Here is a 20,711-nt window from a genome sequence, read left to right as displayed (position 1 = left end):
TCTTGGGGTGCTCCTGATTTAGAGGTACAGTACAAACACATGGTTTCCATGACAGAATAAGGAAGAGTCTGTCCCCACTGTATAGCATAGCCATAAGTCCCTGCAGCAGTGTCAGAGCAGACTGCAGCATGATGAGTCCTTTGGCAATAACCTCCTGGGCTGAGCAACAGTGTAAAATCTGGGCACCTAAATACTGTGGAGTAGATTTAAGCTGTGCTGTTTGCAGGAGGTGAAATACACCTGCACAGGCATCCCTTTCTAGCTGCTCCTGTCCACTCCAAGACGGTCTATGCTAGAAGTTGTAAATCTACACAGAGCTCTCTACACAGACCTTTGCATCCTTGCTACTCAAGCATGGGCTCTTTCAAAGGCTGAGTCTGATTCATTTGGTTAAGGTTTCCCACTAGGAATTTGTAACCCTGCCATGAAATGGGATGGGCCAGCTCTGATGGTTGGCTTTCACTCCCTGTGTCCTTTCAGGCTTCAGAGCTGAAGGAGACAAGTCACACTGGCCTGGAGCTCAACAAATAAACCCGAACAACCGTATGAGTCTGTGAAATTTGGCCCACATCTGATCGTGCAGGAATTCTATTCAATGTAACTCATCTGATCTAAATACCATTACTCCTAAAGTGACAGAGCAAAGCCACAATTGGTATGAGTGAGAGACCAGAGGCATCAAAATCAGGTGAGGTCATACCACTGAATGTATAATGCTTCTCTCATATCTAACAGCCTCACATAAGTTCTCCATATCTCTCAGTTACCTCCTCCAGCTGCCCTCGTGCTAACTGAATAACCCTCAAATCCAGCACTGAGGGCTAAGTGGAGAACCAGCAGAGTGGTGACAGGCTCCTCACCTGCTTCCTCCTATTTGGGAGCAACAAGCCACAATTTCTACATCATTTTGCATTCAACATTCAATTCATGAGTCTGGCAAAGCAGAGACAAACCAAATTACTGCAACACAGAGGCACAAACACACACACACTTTTATTCCAACAGCACATGCAGACTTTGGAACGATAACAAGATCTTTTGGGGGGATTTTGTATTATAGAAAATGAATACACCAAGCTTTCTGGAGTGAAATTGGGATTTGTATAACACAGGTAGGAAGAATATTTGCCAGGGCAAATTCAGTTCCATGCTACAATTGCATCCAGCATTTCTGGCTACTTGGAGGACACCAGGAGCACTCCCAAGGAGGCAGGAATTGCCTTTTCCTTCTGTCACATGCAGAACTCCTGTCAGTGATTTGCACCTCCAGCAGCTGTAAAACTTCCTGTGATCCAGAAAGGACAAAAGCAACAATCTACAACCTTATCTTACACCTATGTACACACAGAAATACACATGTATGTGTGTACAGAAAGTATCAGCAGCATTTTCAGCCCTCCTTGACCCAGGCTCAAGGCTTTATAGGCTGCCTTAACTTGAAGTTACATGTTCTTTGCTAACCTTCTTGCCTGGTTATTTCTCACTTTATTGTCTCCATACTCTTAGTCTTCCCTGCTTCATTCCTTTATTTTAATGTCCCCTTTTCCAGTTGTGATGGTAAGCAGTGTTCTGGTCACAATTATCCCCAATACAGAGCCATTAGATTTGATACCATCACTTGAATTCTTGATTAGCTTTTATAAGATTGCTTCAGCTGTTTCACGCCTCTGAATCTCCCTCTCCTCACCCAGCACACTCTGCAAAGCAGTTGTCTGCACAGTGCTAACTGCTGCTATTTGGTTTCAAGGTAATGTTTCTATTCTTCCCCATCCTTAGTAAATTTAGTACAACTATTCCAACTGTACCTCCTTTGTAAGTAAAATACCGTGGTCATATGGACTACCCTGACCAGAAACTGACTCTAGATATAAAAAGTCATCAATTTGCTTGTGCTCCTTCCCTTCCATTGCAATTTTCACAGCTTGCTCCCCACAAGCAGTCCCTGCTGAATTGTATCTCAAAGATTTCACAGATTTTAATTCTCATTCTTTAACTGTCAGTGAACTAAAGGGCTGTATTTGTAATCCCTTCCAACAAGCTGAGATTGAAAGGGGCCTTAGAATACGTCAAATGATGCACACAAACATAGTGACCCAGCTTTAAGCTGATACAACACGGCCACTGTACAAACAGGACACACACACTGAGCACCTCAGGCTTCCTTTGCATCACAGAGAGTGGGGAGCTGGACACAGACCAGCCTTCAGTGTCACCTGAAGACTGGCATCCCAATGGATCTGAGGGAGAGACCCTCAGCAGGAAGAGGCTCTGACACTTGCCATCTCTGGTGCTACGGAATCAATACACTCACCAGCTGAACAATTACTCACAAATGTCTAAAAGAGATAAATGTATGAAACAATTTCAAAGTGATACCAGGACAATGAAGCACGTACAGACCTGCAGTAACCATTTATGATCCTGCCCGACACCACTTTTGCAATAGGCTTCCAGTACTTGGGATCTCCTTCCACTGGAGCTCCCAGTAAGACCACATCTTCAATGATGCCTTGGAAGTCTGTAAAGATGAAAGTAGAACAGCTCAAATTGAGCAGACAGATCAGGAAATGTATTTTAACACATCCGTGAAGGAGTGGGTAGGTTCTGATGTGTACTATGGAAAAATCATCACTTCTGTGGTTTAAAGACGGGAGCAGCGGAAAGGAGGATCTTGAACATCATTCTGCAGTTCAAGCTGGAGTCAGTAAATGTGAAAATTGGAAATCCTGACACAGTGAAAGGGGGCAGGATGATGGGGGAAGGATGATGGGAAGAGGGAGAAATGGCCAGGAATGGTTTGTGTTGGAAAGGACCTTAAAGCTCCTCCAGCTCCAACCCCTGCCACGGGCAGGGACCCCTTCCTCTGGAGCAGCTGCTCCAAGCCCCTGTGTCCAACCTGGCCTTGAACACTGCCAGGGATGGGGCAGCCACAGCTTCTCTGGGCACCCTGTGCCAGCGCCTCAGCACCCTCACAGGGAACAGCTTGTGCCTAAGAGCTCAGCTCAGTCTCTCCTCTGGCAGGTTCAAGCCATTCCCCTTGGCCTGTCCTTACAGGCCCTTGTCCCAAGCCCCTCTCCAGCTTTCCTGCAGCCCCTTTAGGCACTGGAGCTGCTCTCAGGTCTCCCCTTCAGGAGCCTTCTCTTGTCCAGGCTGCCCCAGCCCAGCTCTCTCAGGCTGGCTCCAGAGCAGAGCTGCTCCAGCCCTCACAGCATCTCCATGGCCTCCTCTGGCCTTGCTCCAGCAGCTTCAGGTCCCTCTTGTGCTGCTGCCCCAGCGCTGGGTCAGGGCTGCAGGGGGGGACTCTCCAAACCCACTTGGATAATCTATCAAATTTGTTTGATTTTCATAAAGGGCATTTTAACCTGGGTGCCCAGGGCATGATTTGCTAAAAAGCAATGTTGACTTTCATGCATAATCAATCTTCCTCTTATCAGACAGCCACAGCTGGCCAATTCCAGTATTGAATTAAATCATGATTGAATGAGAAAACTTGGGCAGCTCTGCTACTTTCCTGAAATCCCACTCAATATATTAATATCTATTCATAAATCATGTTGGTAAAGAGAGATCAAGAGTGATACCATAGAGCTAAATGAAATTCAGAGTCCTTGGAGGCTCATGGGCCTAGCATGCCAAATCCATACTCTCCAGCCATGGGAGCCCAGCATTCACAAGCTGTGAGCCAAACCATTCCCAAGCTGGCCTTTGCAGGCTGTAAGCTGTATGCTGAAGTTTGTGGGGATGTGAAAGTGGGAATGAGTGCATAGTATGTCAAGTTTGGATGGGGAGGTGCTGCCTGACTTGTTTTTTTACATGTAAAACAATTGGTTTCCTTCCCCTGATAGGAGGAAATGACTTGGAGCTGGGTGCAGTGCCTGGGTCTTTCTCTGAAGTGTAAATCCCAGCACCTGACAACAATCCAAAAGAGCTGTTGTGGTATTATTTCTTATTGCAAAGCAAATTTTGCACCAATGGAGAACAGCAAAGAGCAATTCCATTTTGGTAGTGTAATCTGTGAGCAGTAAAGTCCTGTTCCCAGTAATCATGGGCAATGAAAAAGACGCTCAGAGCTTAGCCAAAAAGAAAAGAAACCCAAAGCCTCTCAAATGGGACGCTTGTTCCAACCGAGGTACTAAATTCCCTGGCCATAGTGTGAACCAACTGAATAAACACACAGATAATTCATCAGCATCCTGGACATTTGGGCAAGGCATTGGAAGCTTTTGTTTCTCCAGTGCTTTGTACAGCTTATTTCTTGCTTAGAACTAAAATGCTTGAAAAATACACATTTCATTTGAATTGTAGATAGAAACCTGAGAACAGATCACTGACCTCTACAGTGCTCACACTCTTATTTCCCAGTTTGCAAAACTGTTCTGTGATGAAGAACAGTAAAGAGTGCACAGGCAGGAAAATGAAGAAGAAAAGGGGGCTAAAAATAAAACCTGGTAAGATCATAGAATCCCAGCCTGGTTTTTGGTGGAAGGGGCCTTAAAGCTCATCCAGTTCCAACCCCTGCCATGGGCAGGGACACCTTCCACTATTGCAGGTTGCTCCAAGCCCAGTCCTACCTGGCTTTGAACACTGCCAGGGATGCTGCAGGTTTGCTGAAAAGGAATGTTAACTTTGATGCATAATCAATCTTCCTCTTATCAGACAGCCACAGCTGAGGAATTCCTGTAGAAGTCATGGTTGACAGAGAAATCTTGGGCAGCTCTGCTACTTCCCTAAAATTCCAACCAATATATCAATATCTATTCATAAATCATGTTGGTAAAGAGAGATCAAGAGTGATACCATAGAGCTAAATGAAATTCAAAGTCCTTGGGCACCCTCTCTGGGCACCCTGTGCCAGCTCCTCACCACCCTCACAGGGAAGAACTTCAGCATTAGATAAATCAGTACCCTGTGATTTGTCACCTAGTTTGGTTTCAAGGTGCAGGTTCTGGTGGTAACAGCAATTATCAATAGTTCACTCTTCATATCACTAAATGCATGGGAATTGTGATGGAGAAATATGACCAATAACCACTCAGTAACTTGTCTCTGCCTGGTCATTGCTACATCTGCACTAATACCATTATCTGAAAACCCCCTGAGCTCTGGCTTCCAGAGATATTTGTGATCAGCTACCCCAAAGGTTATTTCATTGCTTTGCAGAAGAGTGTTTTCTATGAGCAGCATCTGAGTTTCTGCCATGGTATTTCACTAGATAATCCGTGCTTAGCTATTTGTCCTCAGAAATACCACTGCCATCTGGATACAAAAGGCTGCATGCCTAGGCCTTGTATTCCTTTTGTGTGAGACATCCAAGCCCAAGCCCAAACGAGTCTCAGATGTCGCAGGTCCCAGCTCCGTTCCTTCTGTGGCTTGTGCTGGAATGTGCATGTGAAGAAGGCCTTGGCAATGTGCACTGAACATGCTGCTTTTCATCTCACCAGCAGCTCAGCTTTCATAATTCAATTAAGGAGCTGAAAGATCACTGTGCAGTGGGGAGCTGCTATGATACATAATTACAATGCAAGATTTCCTTAGAATGGCAGCCAACCTTGAAGACCCCTAATGATTTCCTTTCCTGTATTCCTTAGCTACAGTCCCCTTATTCCAGCGAAAGGCTACACACCGTTAAATAAAAACCTGGAAATATCCCAGCCCTTGGGATTCTTTGGACACAAGAAGAGTAGATTTAGGGCCAGATTAGGATCTGGGTTCTGTCTTTGGGAGAACTCCATTAGGATCATTCTGGATTTGATTAGATTTATTGTGAGGCCAGAATTCCTGTTTTTGAAGGCTCACATCTGAAACCAGAAGTGAAGTTCTGGTACACAGCTGTCAAGAAAGAAACTGCTGACCTGCTCTGTCCTCAACTGACTCTATTCCCACCTTCTTGGCCTTTATTGAACATTTTCCTTTATAAAGCTCTTTATTTATTAAGTGCTCTTTGTGAGGCTGGATGGTTAATGAAGTAAACTGCTACAGAGGGGGAAGGCTGGCTGCAGGCACACACTCACTCCTGACTCAACTCCAAGATGCAATTTACATCAACTGATCATCATGATTTTATTCTCTTTCTAAATCAAAAATAGAATCTATTAATAAACAGAACCACAATGGGTAATAAATTAACAGATGGTTTTATACTTGACTTTGGGGAAAAATTACCATGAAAATAGCAGATGACAGTGGCATTTCAGTGACTTAAATGGAAGGGAGGACTCAGGGAATCAGCTACAATAGCTACAGCGAGCTTCCAATAAAGGCAAGCCATCCTCTGCCAAGATCACAGCATCGTGTGGGCAGCTCACAGACTGATCCAACAGCTGAATGTCACTAAATGTCAAGTTGTTGTTTACAGATTGGAGACCAAACTGACACACTGAGCACCTCAAGTGAGCACAGTGGATTTAATCCACTGAACGTGTGGAGGTGACAGGAGAATTGGGCTCCAAATGCATTTCAAAACCTTTTTGTTTAAGGTTTTTGTCTTATACTAGAAGACCCAAGCTCTATTCCAGAACACTTTCTCTTCTATAGATAGAAGGCAGAAGTTTTCCCTGTGAGGGTGCTGAGGCATTGGCACAGGGTGCCTAGAGAGGCTGTGGCTGCCCCATCCTTGGCAGTGTTCAAGGCCAGGTTGGACACAGGGGCTTGGAGCAAGCTGCTCCAGTGGAAGGTGTCCCTGCCTGTGGCAGGGGTTGGAGCTGGATGAGCTTTAAGATCCCTTCCAACCCAAACCATGATTTGATTCTATGATTATCTTGCAAGAAAACCTTCTCTGCTGGCAGTGAGGAAAATGAAGGTGAAAAAGGTTAGGAGGTGAGTTTTACCTTTTTCTTGAGCCATTTCCTGCAGGCAGAAGTAAATGACTCTTGCACCCAGACTGAAGCCTATCAGTGTGACAGGTCGCTTGCCCTACAAAAGAAGGAAAGGAAGAAATGCCATCAAATATTATTTTAGACCCAGAAAGAGAGGCTGGCCAGGTGAACACCCCAAGACCCTGATCCACAAAACACACTTTGATATTTGATATCTTTTTGCTACTCAAAAAGTCAATTGAAAGAATCTAATGATCACAAGTTACAATAAAGTAGATGCTTCAAACAGAAACAAATCAGAAGCTGTCATTGGCTTGAGATTTCCAAATGAAAGCCGAATTCAAGGAGCAAAGTCTTCCTAGAAATGTTTCAATGAACAGAAGAAGGTGTAACACAAAAATATTGACCACTTCTAGATTTCAGACTGAGTGACAGCAGCACTGTGTGGTTGTTCTGGAAATGATGTGGGGTAAGCTAATGAGATTTTCTGTGAGATCTAAGAGAGTCTATTCTCAACAAGAACATAAAATGCTCTTCGTGTTAAGGAGGGAGTAGGTGTGCAATGGACTCTTTAGCTATCGTGCTGTCTAGTTTGAGATGCTCCCAACATTGGAACGTGTGTTTTCACAATAGAGGATACAAGGCAGAAAAAAATGCCCGCAAGCAAATCAAAGGGCTTGTATGAACTCAAGTTTATTGCCTTTCCTTGTATTTATCAGGGTGCATTTTTAACACTCTTTCTTCTCTTTTCCTTTTCACCTGTCTTTACTTTCTGTTCTCAGGTTTCCACCAGGTGTGCTGGCTGGGCTGTTTTGTGAGCTGGTCAAGCCTCTTGTCAGTTATGACCTGGATCTCCTCCTCTTCAATTAGAAAAGCTTTAGGTTAAATGGTACAAATCTCTGATTTACTTGGGATCTCCTATTTCTCCCCAATGAATCAGATTCATGCAGCATTTTTTCATATTATTAGGATTTTTGTCTCTGGAAAGATATCACTTGAGAGTTAAGGAGCATGACTCTAAAACTTAACCTCCACAGGCCAAATCCCATCCAGCCATTATTCCTGGATCAATTCTAACCAGTTACCTGCTGTCGACTGAGCAGGATATGTGCTAGGTGCTTGCCTACTTCAGCAGAGCGATGGAGACACACTCCCCAGGGGTTGTCAATGACATTGGCAACAGTCAGGAGCGAGGTTGGCCAAGTCAAAGCTGTCACAATACCTGCCACACACAAAGCAAACAGCACAGCAAAGTCACAAATCAGGGCTGCTCTTGGGAAACATTAAAAGCAAGACAGGTCACTGAAGTTGAAAGCTAAACCTGGGAACTTGTCATTTCCAGTTTCTTCTTTCTCAAGAGCTGATCTAAGCAATGTTTTGCTAGATGGAAGATAAGAAAGAAGCTGATGTTCTGATATGGAGACAGACACTGTGCATGACTATAAGCTGCACGTCTGAAAGCTTTATGTAAAGCAGTAAAACCCAGTGTAACAACAGAGAGAAATAAACACAGTCACACGTCAGGGAGGGTGTTTCCAGCTGTCATTTTGAAGGAGTGAGTCAATGACACAGAGGCACAGCAGGACAGGAAAGCAAATCTAAACTATAGGTGTGGCAGAGGATCTCAGACACTCCTTTAAACAGACACCAACAGTGAAACTGCGCAAGAGCCGCTTGAACAGATCTGATGTGATTTAGGTCCTTACCTGACAAGACAGTAAATTTTAGGGCTTCTTGAGCCATCATGTTCACAAAACCATTCAGCAGGGTATCCAAGGCATTGCCAAGCTCCATCAAGTACTTGGATTCCCAGGCAAGACAATACTGCTCACTCGACTGCAACATGCTGCTCCATGGTGCTGTGAAGCTCCCTGAGAAAGGTTGCAGAGATGGAATCTATGGTTAGAGAGAGCACAACAGTGGCTAACTCCTGGAAGTCATGTCTGAAGCCACGGCTACAAGAGCTCATCCTGGCTGGATGAGCCCAACAGAGAATCAGAAAAGAACCTGGAATGCACTGATCTACTGTGAAAATCAGGAATCATATTTAAAAATAAAGATTTAGACTCTGTATTTGCACTGGTTTTGGTCTCTGTAAGTAATTGTGTAGCTTTAGCTGCCTTGGGAAAGAGGCTTCAGCATGGACAGGCTCAGAATTCATGACCCATTCAATTGACTCAGAGACTGCCAAGACAGGTGGACATTAACACTAAGTATGTCAGGACATTCCTCCTATCATCAGCCATCAGACTGAGGGCTGCAGCTCCACCTTCTAATGTAGGCCAAAGGAGGGCCTGTCCTGAGAAAGATGAGTGCTGAATGGCTGTATGGACTGAGCTCAATGGGACCAGAGGCATGGAAAACATATAAGATCTTGTCAAAATCCACTGCAGAGCAACTTCCCAGCACTTAAGTGAGGCGGGCAAGGACTGCAGAAATGACCCTGTCTGAAAACAAGCACATCCAGACTGCAGTTAGTTTTACTTTGCCATTCAGCTGCTTCAGTTGAGTTGTTTTCCCTCCAGATGTTAACCCCTTCCCATACTGCTCCATCCCCAAAGGATGCAGGGCAGAGAGCCCCACGCCAGATCATACCACAGTATACTCTCAGCTCTGTGAACATCCAGACAGGCAGCTTCTGGGAGCATAAAAATCACAAGGCAGTGAATCCCCTAAAAATCCCATCCTGTTTTAAGGAGTCATGGGAGTGCGTAAATAGACAGATACAGCTGTAAGGAGGAAAAGAGATGACAACTCTAGTTTTGCTTTTGAAACGTTAGAGCAGATTGCTAGTTATGGAAGAAGAATGTGTGTCATTTGTAACTCCCTTTTAAGGGCAAACAGACACAAAAGGGTTCCTGAAGGGACACACTTGTCTTTGTAACAGTGCCTGGGAACCCTCCAACCCTGAGCTGCTGGACCCCTGGCAAGCAGACAATGAGAGAAACCAAAGCGTATTACTGCAAAGTCAAAATAACCTTAATCTGACAGCAAGCTGCAACCTAACAAGGGGGAGGACAGAGACATCTTTCTGCATTAATGATACCCAGTGTTAATTATGAGGCTTTGGAAGAAACTGGCAGCTGTTCAGTCAGGTTCTGAACGTATCAGCAGACAGTTGGCATATTTTATGTGACAAGCTGTATTGGCAAACAAAACACTACAGACCTTTCAAGGTTGCTGCCTGGAAGTTTGACTCCTGAGTGTTGTGTTTAACAGGGTCTACTCCACGGAACTTTCTTGCCAATAAAGCTCATTAGGTGGCAGACACTGAGACAGGAGAAAGATACTCTTTTCTGTTAATTACTGGAGGAGAAACATAAGGTCTCCAAGCTAGGTGAGACACTTTGTACTAGGGCTGGAAATGATCCACCCCAAACAGACCTTTCCTAGCTAAAACCATATAGCATTTATCAACATAAACAATCCTGCTCTGACTAGCACTTCTATTATCACTACCAATTTGGTGTCTTCTCTCTTTCTTCTGTTTTGACTGCGACTGCAGACTGGGTCACAAAGTCTCATGTTGAGAGGGGATCTGTTTTAGTCACCAGGCCATGCAAGTGTGGGGAAGACATGGCTATGAGAGCACAAACACTGCCCGGAGCGGGACCCAGACATGGCTCTCAGGCCTCTCTTGTTTTCCTCATCTTGTTCTTACCATATTTGCCAGGGCACAGCCATCCAGTAATTGCTATGGTGATGTGAAGCTGCTTTCCTTCAGTAAGTGGGAGGAATTCAAACTCTTCTATGGCTCCCACACGCTTCTTCATCTTGTACCCTACAAACAGCAAGGCAGAAATACAAATTGAGAAATCACACAGCAAGGACAGACTCCGCTAACAGCAGAAGTTCAGAGTAACTCTGATAGGGTTGTTTTTTCCGTTTTCAAAACCCTCAGCTAGTCTATGCATTACTTAGATCCTGGTATGGAGCCAACTTGATCCTTCTGAGCTTGTGCGATCTGAGGCAACACCAGCAGAAGGCTTTTTTGCGGCAGACCAGACATCAGATGTAGAAGCTGCTGCTTTCCAGGGCAGCACCTTTCTAACCTAGAACAGCAAGCTTCCATTTCCTTCATTTCCCACCCTGGCAGTTTTCAAGGCCAGGTTGGAGAGGGCTTGGAGCAACCTGGTTTAGTGAAAGGTTGCCCATGGCAGGGGTTTGGAATTGGATGAGCTTAAGGTCCTTTCCAACCTATAATATTCTATGATCCTATGATCTTGTGCCTCAGTAGCTGAGAAATGTGTGGTCACCCTCTTACCGGTAAGGCCAGCTCCAGCTGCTCCAAAAAGTGATGCCATGACAGCAATTCCAGCAGTTGAACCTAAAGCAGCTGCTCCAGCACTTCCGATTACTGTAGCAGCTCCCGCAGCAACCAGGGGGGCAGCAAGACCCCCTGTCAAGCCTGAAGATGCAACAAGTAACATCACTAGATTATTATGACTTCTAAAATCAGGCAGTTGACTCCCCGTGCTATGTGAGTGCTCCTAATGCTACTGAACAAGTATAGACAATGGTCTTTTTGGCATCACTGACAAAGGGGCTTTCTGAGACCCTCCCCAGGCCCTGAGTCTCTGCACAGATCCTTTGACTGACTTCAGCAGAAATGAAAGTCAAAGGAAGAGTGTGAGGTAGCCTGGGGTGAGCTGTGCCCTGTTTGCTTAGGAAATATTGATCTAGTCTCACACTATTCTGAGTTGACAGTTGAAGATCTGATCCTCTTGTAACACACAGGATAAAAGTGAAAGAGGAGAAAACATGTTTTAAGGGTGACAACCTCAGTGTAATACTTCCCCCAGCCAGTGAAGCTAACCTGGAATAACTTTCCCAGCTAATTCTTTCCTTTTTAGAGTTGTGTGGATGAAACTTCTATTGGATTTGGGGTTTCTTCTGTTGCTGTGGGGGTTTTTGTTGTTAGTAGGATGATTAGGGTGGGTTTTTGCTATCTGAAGCAACATACTGTCTTCAGTTTGGCAAAGCAAAGCAGTGAATGTTTTAAAACTAGAGCTTGGGCTCAAAGGTGTGATGGTTTCTGTTACTGGATGTGTATGTAATTTAGTCATACCCTCCCCCCCCTTCTGCCCTTAGTGCTGTGCATGCAGTTTAGGCCTGCAGGTCTCCGAAGTGCCTGGGGCAGCCTCACCGATCACTGTTCCGCCTCCGACAGTTGCCAGACCGATGAGTAGGTACCTCTTCAGCTTCTTTCTTCTTTCCTTCTTTTTTCTTGCTGCTTCTGCAGTTCTGGATGGGGATTAGAATCACAAACACTGATGGAAAAGCCTGATGGATTACAGGGCTGCATCAGAACCTGCTTTTATTCTCCTCAGTGTAATTTCCCAACTGGGAACAATAAAGAGTAACATGCAGGTGACAACACACTCAGATTCATGAGCATAGACATAAACCCACAGATGTACACTGAAAGGATTTAATTGCTGACAAAAGCCAACAGATGTTACTTACTTGGAAAACCCTTCCTAATAGGGATGAAGCTTGTAAGAAATAAGAAACAAAAAGTCAAAGCCATTTCAATAACTCTATACTGCCTGTGTGTCTTAAACTAACACAAGAAAGTGAAGTGGGAACAGGGAAAAGTGTTTGGAACAAAAGGGAATAGGAGGAATTTGGACTAACAAACACTGAATTAAACTATTTCCCAGCAACAGAGTGTATATTGAGCTGCTTTTGAATTGCACATCACAGTGTAATAATAGAATAGGTATTAAACAGTCATTAGTCCATTTGTCTGTGCATTTAAGCTACATTTTAACAGGCTTATCAGGAACAGGTAAATCAACCTAAAAGGAACAAATACCACTTATTAGGCACTACTTTTGGCTTCTCTCCACTGTCTTTCATTTCTCTTTTACCAGAAATGTTTCCCCCTTCAAAGGAAAGTGCAAGAAACAGAGTATATTGGAATAAGTTGTTTACAGAGGAAGGTTCTTTCCAGCCTGCTTACTCAGAGGTTAATCTGGGCCTTGAAACATGAGAATTTATCTTGCTTCCAAACTTGGATATTTTCCCTCATAATCTTAGCCTAATTGTGGATTTCCATTATCCATATAATTGCCTAATTCTTCCTGGAACCCCCTAAGCGCACTGTAATTTTGATAAAGACAATTTGAGACGAGTCCCAAACAATATACAGCTTTGTACAACACAGCAGGAGGTCAATGAAGCACAGTGGGTGAAATCCCTGCATCGTGTTAGAACTCCCACTGACTTGCATGGCACCGAGGCTTTGTCTCCACAGAGATGCTCCAAAAAAGCCTCCATCATGTATTACCTTCTGCAGCTGCAAACATTAACTGCCTGCAGAGAACAACACTGCAGCCTGCAGTGGGTACTTCTGCAGTTTGTAAGTATAACTAAGTTCACTTGCTACACCCCCATGGTCAAAAGGGAGTTTGGATGTGCCCTGGTTTGTGCATGCAGTCCTCCATCAGAATGCTGGCTTTGGAAGAAACCATTCCCGATGTTCTTCAAACAAGTGCCGCAGTCTGTTAATACCTAAGTTGGCAATATCCGGCCATTTCTGTTCTGCAGAGTGGTTCATCAGCTTTTATAGTCAATGTGTTGTTGTCTTAGGCTGAAAGTAACGACATCCAGAGAGCTGAAATACACCTTTATTTCCAATAATGAGCAATTTGTGTTATTATAAAGATAGCTTGCAGCTAAATCCTGCCTGAAGATGCAGTAAGTAAAACTAACATCATGGCAGTTTTACCTGCCATTGCTTTTCTTCTGTGGCTGTTAGGAGCTGCTTTTGCTTTCCTAATAGCTTCTGCATTAAAAGTACCCCTTGATTACTGCTTTTTATCCACTGTGATAATTTAACTGCCTCTTATACTTCTCTACTCTCAGTGATCTTGGTGGTGCAGCCTCTTACCTGAACCGCAAATTATGTTCAGAGACACTTTATAGGGGGAATTTCAGGTCATTTTCCAGTGGTGAAAAGTGGCAGGAGAACATGAGTGAGCCATTGATGTCCTGTTTTCCAGTTTCTTACAGAACCCTTTAACAAAGAGAGGCTCACACCTGCAATACAGGGCAGGCTTGGTGCTGATAATACGGATTTAAGTGTTTAGAGCATTGTTCTACAGAGGATTGTACATTTAACCTTGCAGGTTCTGGGCCACAGTCCAACACATCCTCAACAGCAAAGGCAGGAGGATAAATACCAGTAAAAACACCTATGCAGAAGCTGCCAAAACCCTGTTTGGTTGTTACTGTTACAAAACCTCTTCTAGAGGATGGTCAACGCTGGAAGCATCCTAAGCCGGTATTAATGTACTCCCTGCCTCCAAAAAGCCTGTGAGGTCAAAGTGCTGACAGGCTCATAATCTGCTTTCTTTCCCCATTGACTCCTAATTTTAAAACAAGCAAAGGCTTATTGATTCCCCACAAATCTCTGCTTTGTTTTAGCACTGCAGAAATGGACTCTCACTATAAAGACATTTTCTTCCTTTTATGTAACAGGTATTTACTTCCATGGCTGCAATTTGGGCAAAGAACAAGAGTGAAATCCATGGTTTTCACCATACACAAAACCCACTGGGGCTAGCTGCAGTGTTTGAAAGCCATGTTTGTAAATATGCAGCATAATTCACCAGCATCTCTTGTCATTATCAGACACACTGCTATTTCTTTTGGTGCTACAGCAGCCACAGTCCAGTCAATACAGAATTACCACCTTCAGTATCAGTTTTAAAGGCCCAGGACTGAATTTGTTTCCACAAGCGACAGCAAAACAGTCCTCATTAATAGCAACCCTTGCTCCTGCATGCTAGATGGTGTCCTGTTTAGCAGTCCATGATCTCTGAGATTATTCTGACTTTCCCTTTTTACAGTGTGCTATAAAGTTAAGCTTTATTTAAATAAAGCTCTAACTAAAAAATCCCCATCACATGCTTGAATTCCATGGTGATATCTGAGCTGTACTGTGTCAGGGACATTGATTAAAGCCTTTATTAGCACTCAGGTTAATCTCATAACCTGTCTGCTGAGCTGACAGGCAAAAATAGTCAATGATCCCTTGGAAAGTCCACTACTGATGTATTTACTGCCTCACATATTGCTAAACCTTTGCACAATTCCTGCCTGATGAGTGGAATGTAAAAATACTACATTTCTTATAAATACCATCAACGTTTTGGCTGTTTCACATCTAAGAAGTGGTGATCTAGAGAAAAGATCTTCTATTAATAACACAGAATTAGGAGTCAGATCTGCAAGTATCTAAAGTTGCAGGCTACTGCCCTCAGATATCATTAGGACTTGGACAACTGTCTTTAAACAGACACAGAGGACAGATCCATAGGAAATGAGCAGCTGAGGATCTAACCCTGACATTTATAGGAACTTCATTCTGCAAGAGGCAGTTCTAGCTGAAGATACTGGGACAAGAGATGAGACACAAGACTCTACAGTCTAGGAGAGGCAACTGGAACAAGGATATGAGGTAGTTCAGTGTGCAGTGGCCTTTACCAGCTTGCAAGGTTGGGTCTCAGCTCAGATTTTAAGACAGCTGAGCCTTCCTGCTCCTCAATGCAGCTCAAGTGCTGTGAGGGCTCTGCAACCCTAATCAAGCCACAAATCATTATACTAACAGCCACGAGGGGAATGATCGGAGACTGGACTTAGGCACAAGAGATTACTGCTGAGCTTTCAAGCAAGACTCTATAGTCAACCCAGATGTTCTTACTCTGACTCTTCCTCTTTTTGTTCCTTCAGGCTTTCAAGCAGAGATTCCTCCAGGACTTCCAGCTCCTCCAAGGGGATTCTAAGCAGCCAGGTGATGTGGCAGATCAATACCCTGGCTCGAGCATCGTAGTGCCCTGGAAGAGAGGGAAGAGCAGGAAATCAATCAGCCTGCATCAACCAGATTAAACAGCGAGTAACTCAGCTGTGCTAGACCATCATGTCATATACAAGCACAGCTCCTTCCCTTGGGCCCTCTTCTTCTTCCATGTCTTTGAACACAACTCTTATTATCTAGAGAAGAGAGTGATAAATGGGAAATCCTCTGCCCTGCAAACCTCCTCCTGCAAACAATCACAGCACCAGGTAATTGCCTCTATGGCAGAAAGAGGATCTCAAATCCTTCTGTCTTTATCCTCTGTGACAGAGGCCTTTTGGCTTTGGATAGGCTGCATCTTCCTTCTCAAAGAAATGCTTCAGCAAGGCTAGGAGTAGCAAATATTATATATATATATATGTAACATGACATAGTACACCTCAACTATGCATGAATGCAATATACGATATGATTAAAATGCACCTTTAAAATCTTTATGTTTAATTCATCTTGCTGGCAGTAGGAGTTTAAAGCTACACACCAGTTCACCTAGCAGCATCACTGTATACCTTGCTGCAGGAGATGGTGGTGTGGATACTGCACTCAGACAACATGTGACAGGAGCAATGATTACTCCTGTGCTTATAAGCAGGTGTCCTTAAAGAAAAGACATTTTCAATGTAATAGATGTTAAATGATTTGTGCCAACTCTTGCTTTCTGAAACTGTTTCAGTAGCACCTGCTGCTTCCCAGTGGGAGGCTTTTGACAAAGTTCTTACTGCACTCTGGAATGAAAAATGCAATTACTTGTCTAGGGTGTCTGGAAGATAGCAGCAAGAACCAACTACAAAAACTGTTTCTGATACCCGCTGCACGTACGTCAAATATGGCATTGGATAATTATATGTGTTTATTACCATCATTACCAAGATACCAAACTACTCTGGTAGGCTTTAATGATACTACTATTAAGATTGGTGCTTGGTTGAGAAATAAGGATAAGGATTTATCTTCACTTCATCCCTGATATGTGTCACATCTTGCAATCCCAAGCATGTGTTCCTTCCTTCTTGCTTCCTGCCTGCTAATCTACAACCCAGCTTTTTACTCAGCCAGCTTGGCAGCAAATCAGCCAGGCCTGAAAATACATTTCTTTTCAATTCCTGCTTAGCAAAATAAGTAGTTTTGCAATAACTGCCTTGTCAATTTTCCATGAAAAATAAAGCAAGCACAAAAATGGTACTTTGTTCTGCAGTGACACAGGCTAATCAGCACCCAGTGAGTTCATTCCTGTGAGAACATGTGAAAACAGAGATTTAAACCCTGCAAGTGGTGATATAAACCAGGCTACTTTTAGAAATGAACAGTTTGTTCAGTAGGCAGTCTCCATTTCATGAAGTTTATCAGACTAATCCATGGTACAGATTGGAAAGCAGAAAATTGTTTTATGTGTGACTAAAATCACATTATTTATAATGGGTTCCACAGGACACTCAGGAGTTTATTCCCTGAATAGTTTTTGGGTTTTTTTTCAGGCAAAAAGTGATGTGCAGAAAATCTGCTGGCATTTTCCTCCCAGCTTTCCTGCCTTCCTAAAGAAAGAGGTCACCTGCTCCCTGGAAAACACTGGAGAAACCTCATCCCACTCTGGGTATTTCTGCTCAGAACATCTCTGCCACCACATTTGCATACCAGTACATGGCATGTGAAGGTAAGGAGATAAACAATTCCATTTTTAACAGTTATGATTAATGATTTGTAATAAAGGAGCTGCTTTTCCTGAGGTGGATGCAGGGACAGAGTGTGCTGCTTTTGCAGAAAGGAAGCTAAGACTAAACAGGATGGTACCTTGAGCTCTTTGCTCATTTTTAAGTACCAAATGTAAACTCATCTACATTATTTTCACAAAGAACAAATGCAAAGTGAACTTACCATCTCTGAGAGAGAAGGACAGAAGGTCCTAAAACGCAAAAAAGGATATTCAAGTTAAAAGTGATGATATATGTGTGGAGGTATCAAAGCAGAGGCATTAAAACCCATTGGACTATGATTCAATTACTGCAGGATGACAGATCATCAATATGGGAAGGCAGCAAGCTACAGTTCAGTGAGGCAACACTGAGCAAAGCCAGGCACTTCTAGTACAAAATTCTCCATATGCAGTTACAAATGGCTGGACAGAAGTAGATAATGCTTGGTACATGCTGGGGCATCCCATAATTTTTGTTATTAGTGATTCTGTTTCAATTGAAAGCACTGTGACTACACTGGACATCAAAGTTTGGAGAAACAGGGCTCTAATTCTCCTATGTAGAATCCCAGCCTGGTTCAGGCTGGAAAGGACCTTAAAGCTCATCCAGTCCCAACCCCTGCCACAGGCAGGGACCCCTTCCCCTGGAGCAGCTTGCTCCAAGCCCCTGTGTCCAACCTGGCCTTGAACACTGCCAGGGATGGGGCAGCCACAGCTTCTCTGGGCACCCTGTGCCAGCGCCTCAGCACCCTCACAGGGAAGATCTTCTGCCTTATCTCCAACCTGAACTTCCCCTGTTTCACTTTGAACCCATCACCCCTTGTCCTATTGCTCCAGTTCCTAATGAAGAGTCCCTCTCCAGCATCCTTGTAGCTGGAAGCTGCTCTCAGGTCTCCAAGCAGCTTCTCTTCTGCAGGCTGAACAGCCCCAACTTTCTCAGTCTGTCTTGGTTATATATAGTCACATATACTCCTATTTTCAGTGAGGAACAGGTCTGAATGCTACCTAAATGGACCAGTGGCCGCTATTTTCTTTGGCATTCTGAGAATTCATAGCTCTAGGCAGTAAGGCTGAACTGGCATGAAGTTCTGTTGGATGAAGTGCTCCAAAATAGAAAACTCATAATTTATGACCATCTGTTAAGAGTGAGGGACTTGACTTCTGTGCTGGCTCTTAACCATAACAAGAATTTGAAAAACAAATCAATCTAATAGATGGTTTCTATGGAAAAAGCCAAGAAAAAGAGGGCAGTGGTTTTACTACTGTGTTCTCTTTTATTGTCACTGGACAAATGTAAAGTTCTTTCTGTAGCTACAACACTAAGCACTTGCTCAGTCTAGCTGCTTCCCTCTCCTACACACAAAACAGGCAGAGCTGAATTTTACAGGGAATCCTTCAGCCCTTTGGGAACACAAAAAAATGCAGCCAAAGATGTAGGAGGCTGCCAGAGAATTTATGGTTATTGGTCCCAGAAGCTCCTGAGGAAAATTTGCTTTGTAAAAATGCCTCTAATCTTTTCCTTGCTGCATGAGAAGTGCAGAAGGGAAAACAAACCCATCCTTAACCAACTCCTGCTACATGAAGGGCAACTGGAGATATTATCCAGGCAAAAGTGCGTGCCTGGGCTCCAACTATCATTTTAACATGAGATGAAACTGCTGTTTCATAAAGGCAAAGAGAGCTCTTGCATTCAGGGAAACCAAAGGATTAGGGCAGCTGAGCTCCCATCTGTGGGTATAGGCCTAAAACCTTCAATTCACTGCTGTCTAATGTTTTCACCCACCTGTCCTCTACTGCTGAGTACCTGGATGGCTGTTCCCATCCACAGAGAAGACTTCTGTTGTTTGCCTGTCCTGTAACCTAATGGGATAGGCTTTCCAGAAGGTAACCTAATGGGATACAGGTTTCCAGAAGGCATCTGTTGGGCTGGGCACAAAGCAGTCATCACTATTGCTTCATCCTGCACCCCCCCGGCCAGAGTGCGCACCCAAGAGAAGCCCTGGTTTGCTATTTCCAGTGTGTGAGTAAGCCTTTGAAGTGAAGTCACTGAATCAGGCCTCCTCTGTGCCCCTAACAATAAGTGTGAGCAGCAGGTTGAGGGATTCTCCCTCTCTGCTGGCCTACACATGTCCATCCATGCATTTCAAAAGATGAGGGATGGATAATGGTAATCAGGTGATAAACTGGAGCTCCTGTTTTTATTGCATCTGTACCAATGAACATTCTTAGCTCTTTGGAACTGGTTTAGGCTTTGCAGGTACTGCTGTGCAGTCATCTGGAACGCAGTCAGCACTGATTAGATTAGTTCACAAGTAGTTTGGCTTCCTCCTCTAAGCAGCAGTTATTATATTTCAGTCTTATTTTAGAGCTGGTGCTTTCAATCTCCCTGTGAACTCCATGCGCAAGACTTTCACCTGTAGGACTGAGAAACCTTACAAAGAAAGGGAAGAAATCTTTGTTCAGTCTTCAACAGATTTTGATGAATTGCTGCAAGTTCAAAACCCATTTCTCCACCAACAGAAAGCACCCAAGCACAAAACACAGGAAAATGGGCATTCTGAGGATGTTCAGAGAAAAACCAATGAATTCAGAATGTTTCAACATCTTCTCACCTGTCATCACCTCTTTTTGTAGCACTGCCTTCTAATACTGCACCACCTGTGTGTTATGACTGCTGTCCTGAAAGGGTGCAGTTAACAGACATTTGCTTGTATTAGTCATCCTCAAAGAATGAAAAGATAAATATCCATAATCCTCAAATGTTCATTGAATCAATGTGAGCTAACATCTAATCCCCTGACTTCATGGATCAGCCCTTCAGCACCTTTGAGATGGAGGGCATTCAAAACCACCAGCATTAGTGCTGACAGGACCCTGCCACTGAACAAGCAGAGCAATTGAACTGTGTACTTGTTAAGAAACAGTAAATCTTGCATCCCTGGCAATGAATACAGAGAAGTGAGAGCATCATAAAGCAACATCGCAAGAATTCACAACACTGCCCCATAGCTTGCTGATTTTCAGGTAAGAAGGAAAAAGCTGATCCCAGCTTGATACACTGAGGCTTCCCACATGCCAGTATGTGTTCGCAAAGACATCCTGAAAGCCTCTGCTGTGTTGTCTGACAAAAGTCTTTCTAATTCTCAAAGTCTTTAATTCCATGTTTCTTGGATCACCTTGGATCACCTTGCCCATAGACATGCCTGCGTAAGGTACAGATGTGGAATTAAACTCACAGCTCTTCCTGCTCTTTACTTTCAACTTATCAAAGAATTGTTATCTCCAGCTCCTGTGTTCCACCCGAATCCAGGTGATAAGTGCCTCAGTTCTCTGGCTCAGAGCA

At 43.8% G+C, this 20,711-nt stretch overlaps 2 protein-coding genes across 2 annotated transcripts in view; one reads left to right on the top strand and one right to left on the bottom strand.

Annotated features, from left to right (window-relative positions):
• TMCO4 (transmembrane and coiled-coil domains 4) overlaps positions 1 to 20,711 on the bottom strand; it is a 33,318-nt gene that overhangs the window by 7,261 nt on the left and 5,346 nt on the right. Inside the window, exons 4-12 of the mRNA XM_005145469.4 lie at positions 17,551 to 17,578; positions 15,526 to 15,658; positions 11,962 to 12,059; positions 11,080 to 11,223; positions 10,477 to 10,596; positions 8,522 to 8,686; positions 7,901 to 8,037; positions 6,828 to 6,912; positions 2,401 to 2,518 (exon numbers count right to left, since the gene is read on the bottom strand). Of these exons, the coding sequence (XP_005145526.2) occupies positions 2,401 to 2,518; positions 6,828 to 6,912; positions 7,901 to 8,037; positions 8,522 to 8,686; positions 10,477 to 10,596; positions 11,080 to 11,223; positions 11,962 to 12,059; positions 15,526 to 15,658; positions 17,551 to 17,578 (1,028 nt within the window). The remainder of the gene's footprint in view (positions 1 to 2,400; positions 2,519 to 6,827; positions 6,913 to 7,900; positions 8,038 to 8,521; positions 8,687 to 10,476; positions 10,597 to 11,079; positions 11,224 to 11,961; positions 12,060 to 15,525; positions 15,659 to 17,550; positions 17,579 to 20,711) is intronic.
• The window catches only part of OTUD3 (OTU deubiquitinase 3), a 28,869-nt gene continuing 25,466 nt past the window's right edge, over positions 17,309 to 20,711 (top strand). Inside the window, exon 1 of the mRNA XM_034068176.1 lies at positions 17,309 to 17,329. The gene's annotated coding sequence lies outside the window, so the exon portion shown is untranslated. The remainder of the gene's footprint in view (positions 17,330 to 20,711) is intronic.

This window comes from Melopsittacus undulatus, chromosome 12, assembly GCF_012275295.1.
Source record: "Melopsittacus undulatus isolate bMelUnd1 chromosome 12, bMelUnd1.mat.Z, whole genome shotgun sequence".
NCBI classification, from domain to species: Eukaryota; Metazoa; Chordata; class Aves; order Psittaciformes; family Psittaculidae; genus Melopsittacus; species Melopsittacus undulatus.
This window is presented reverse-complemented; position numbering and strand designations above follow the sequence as displayed.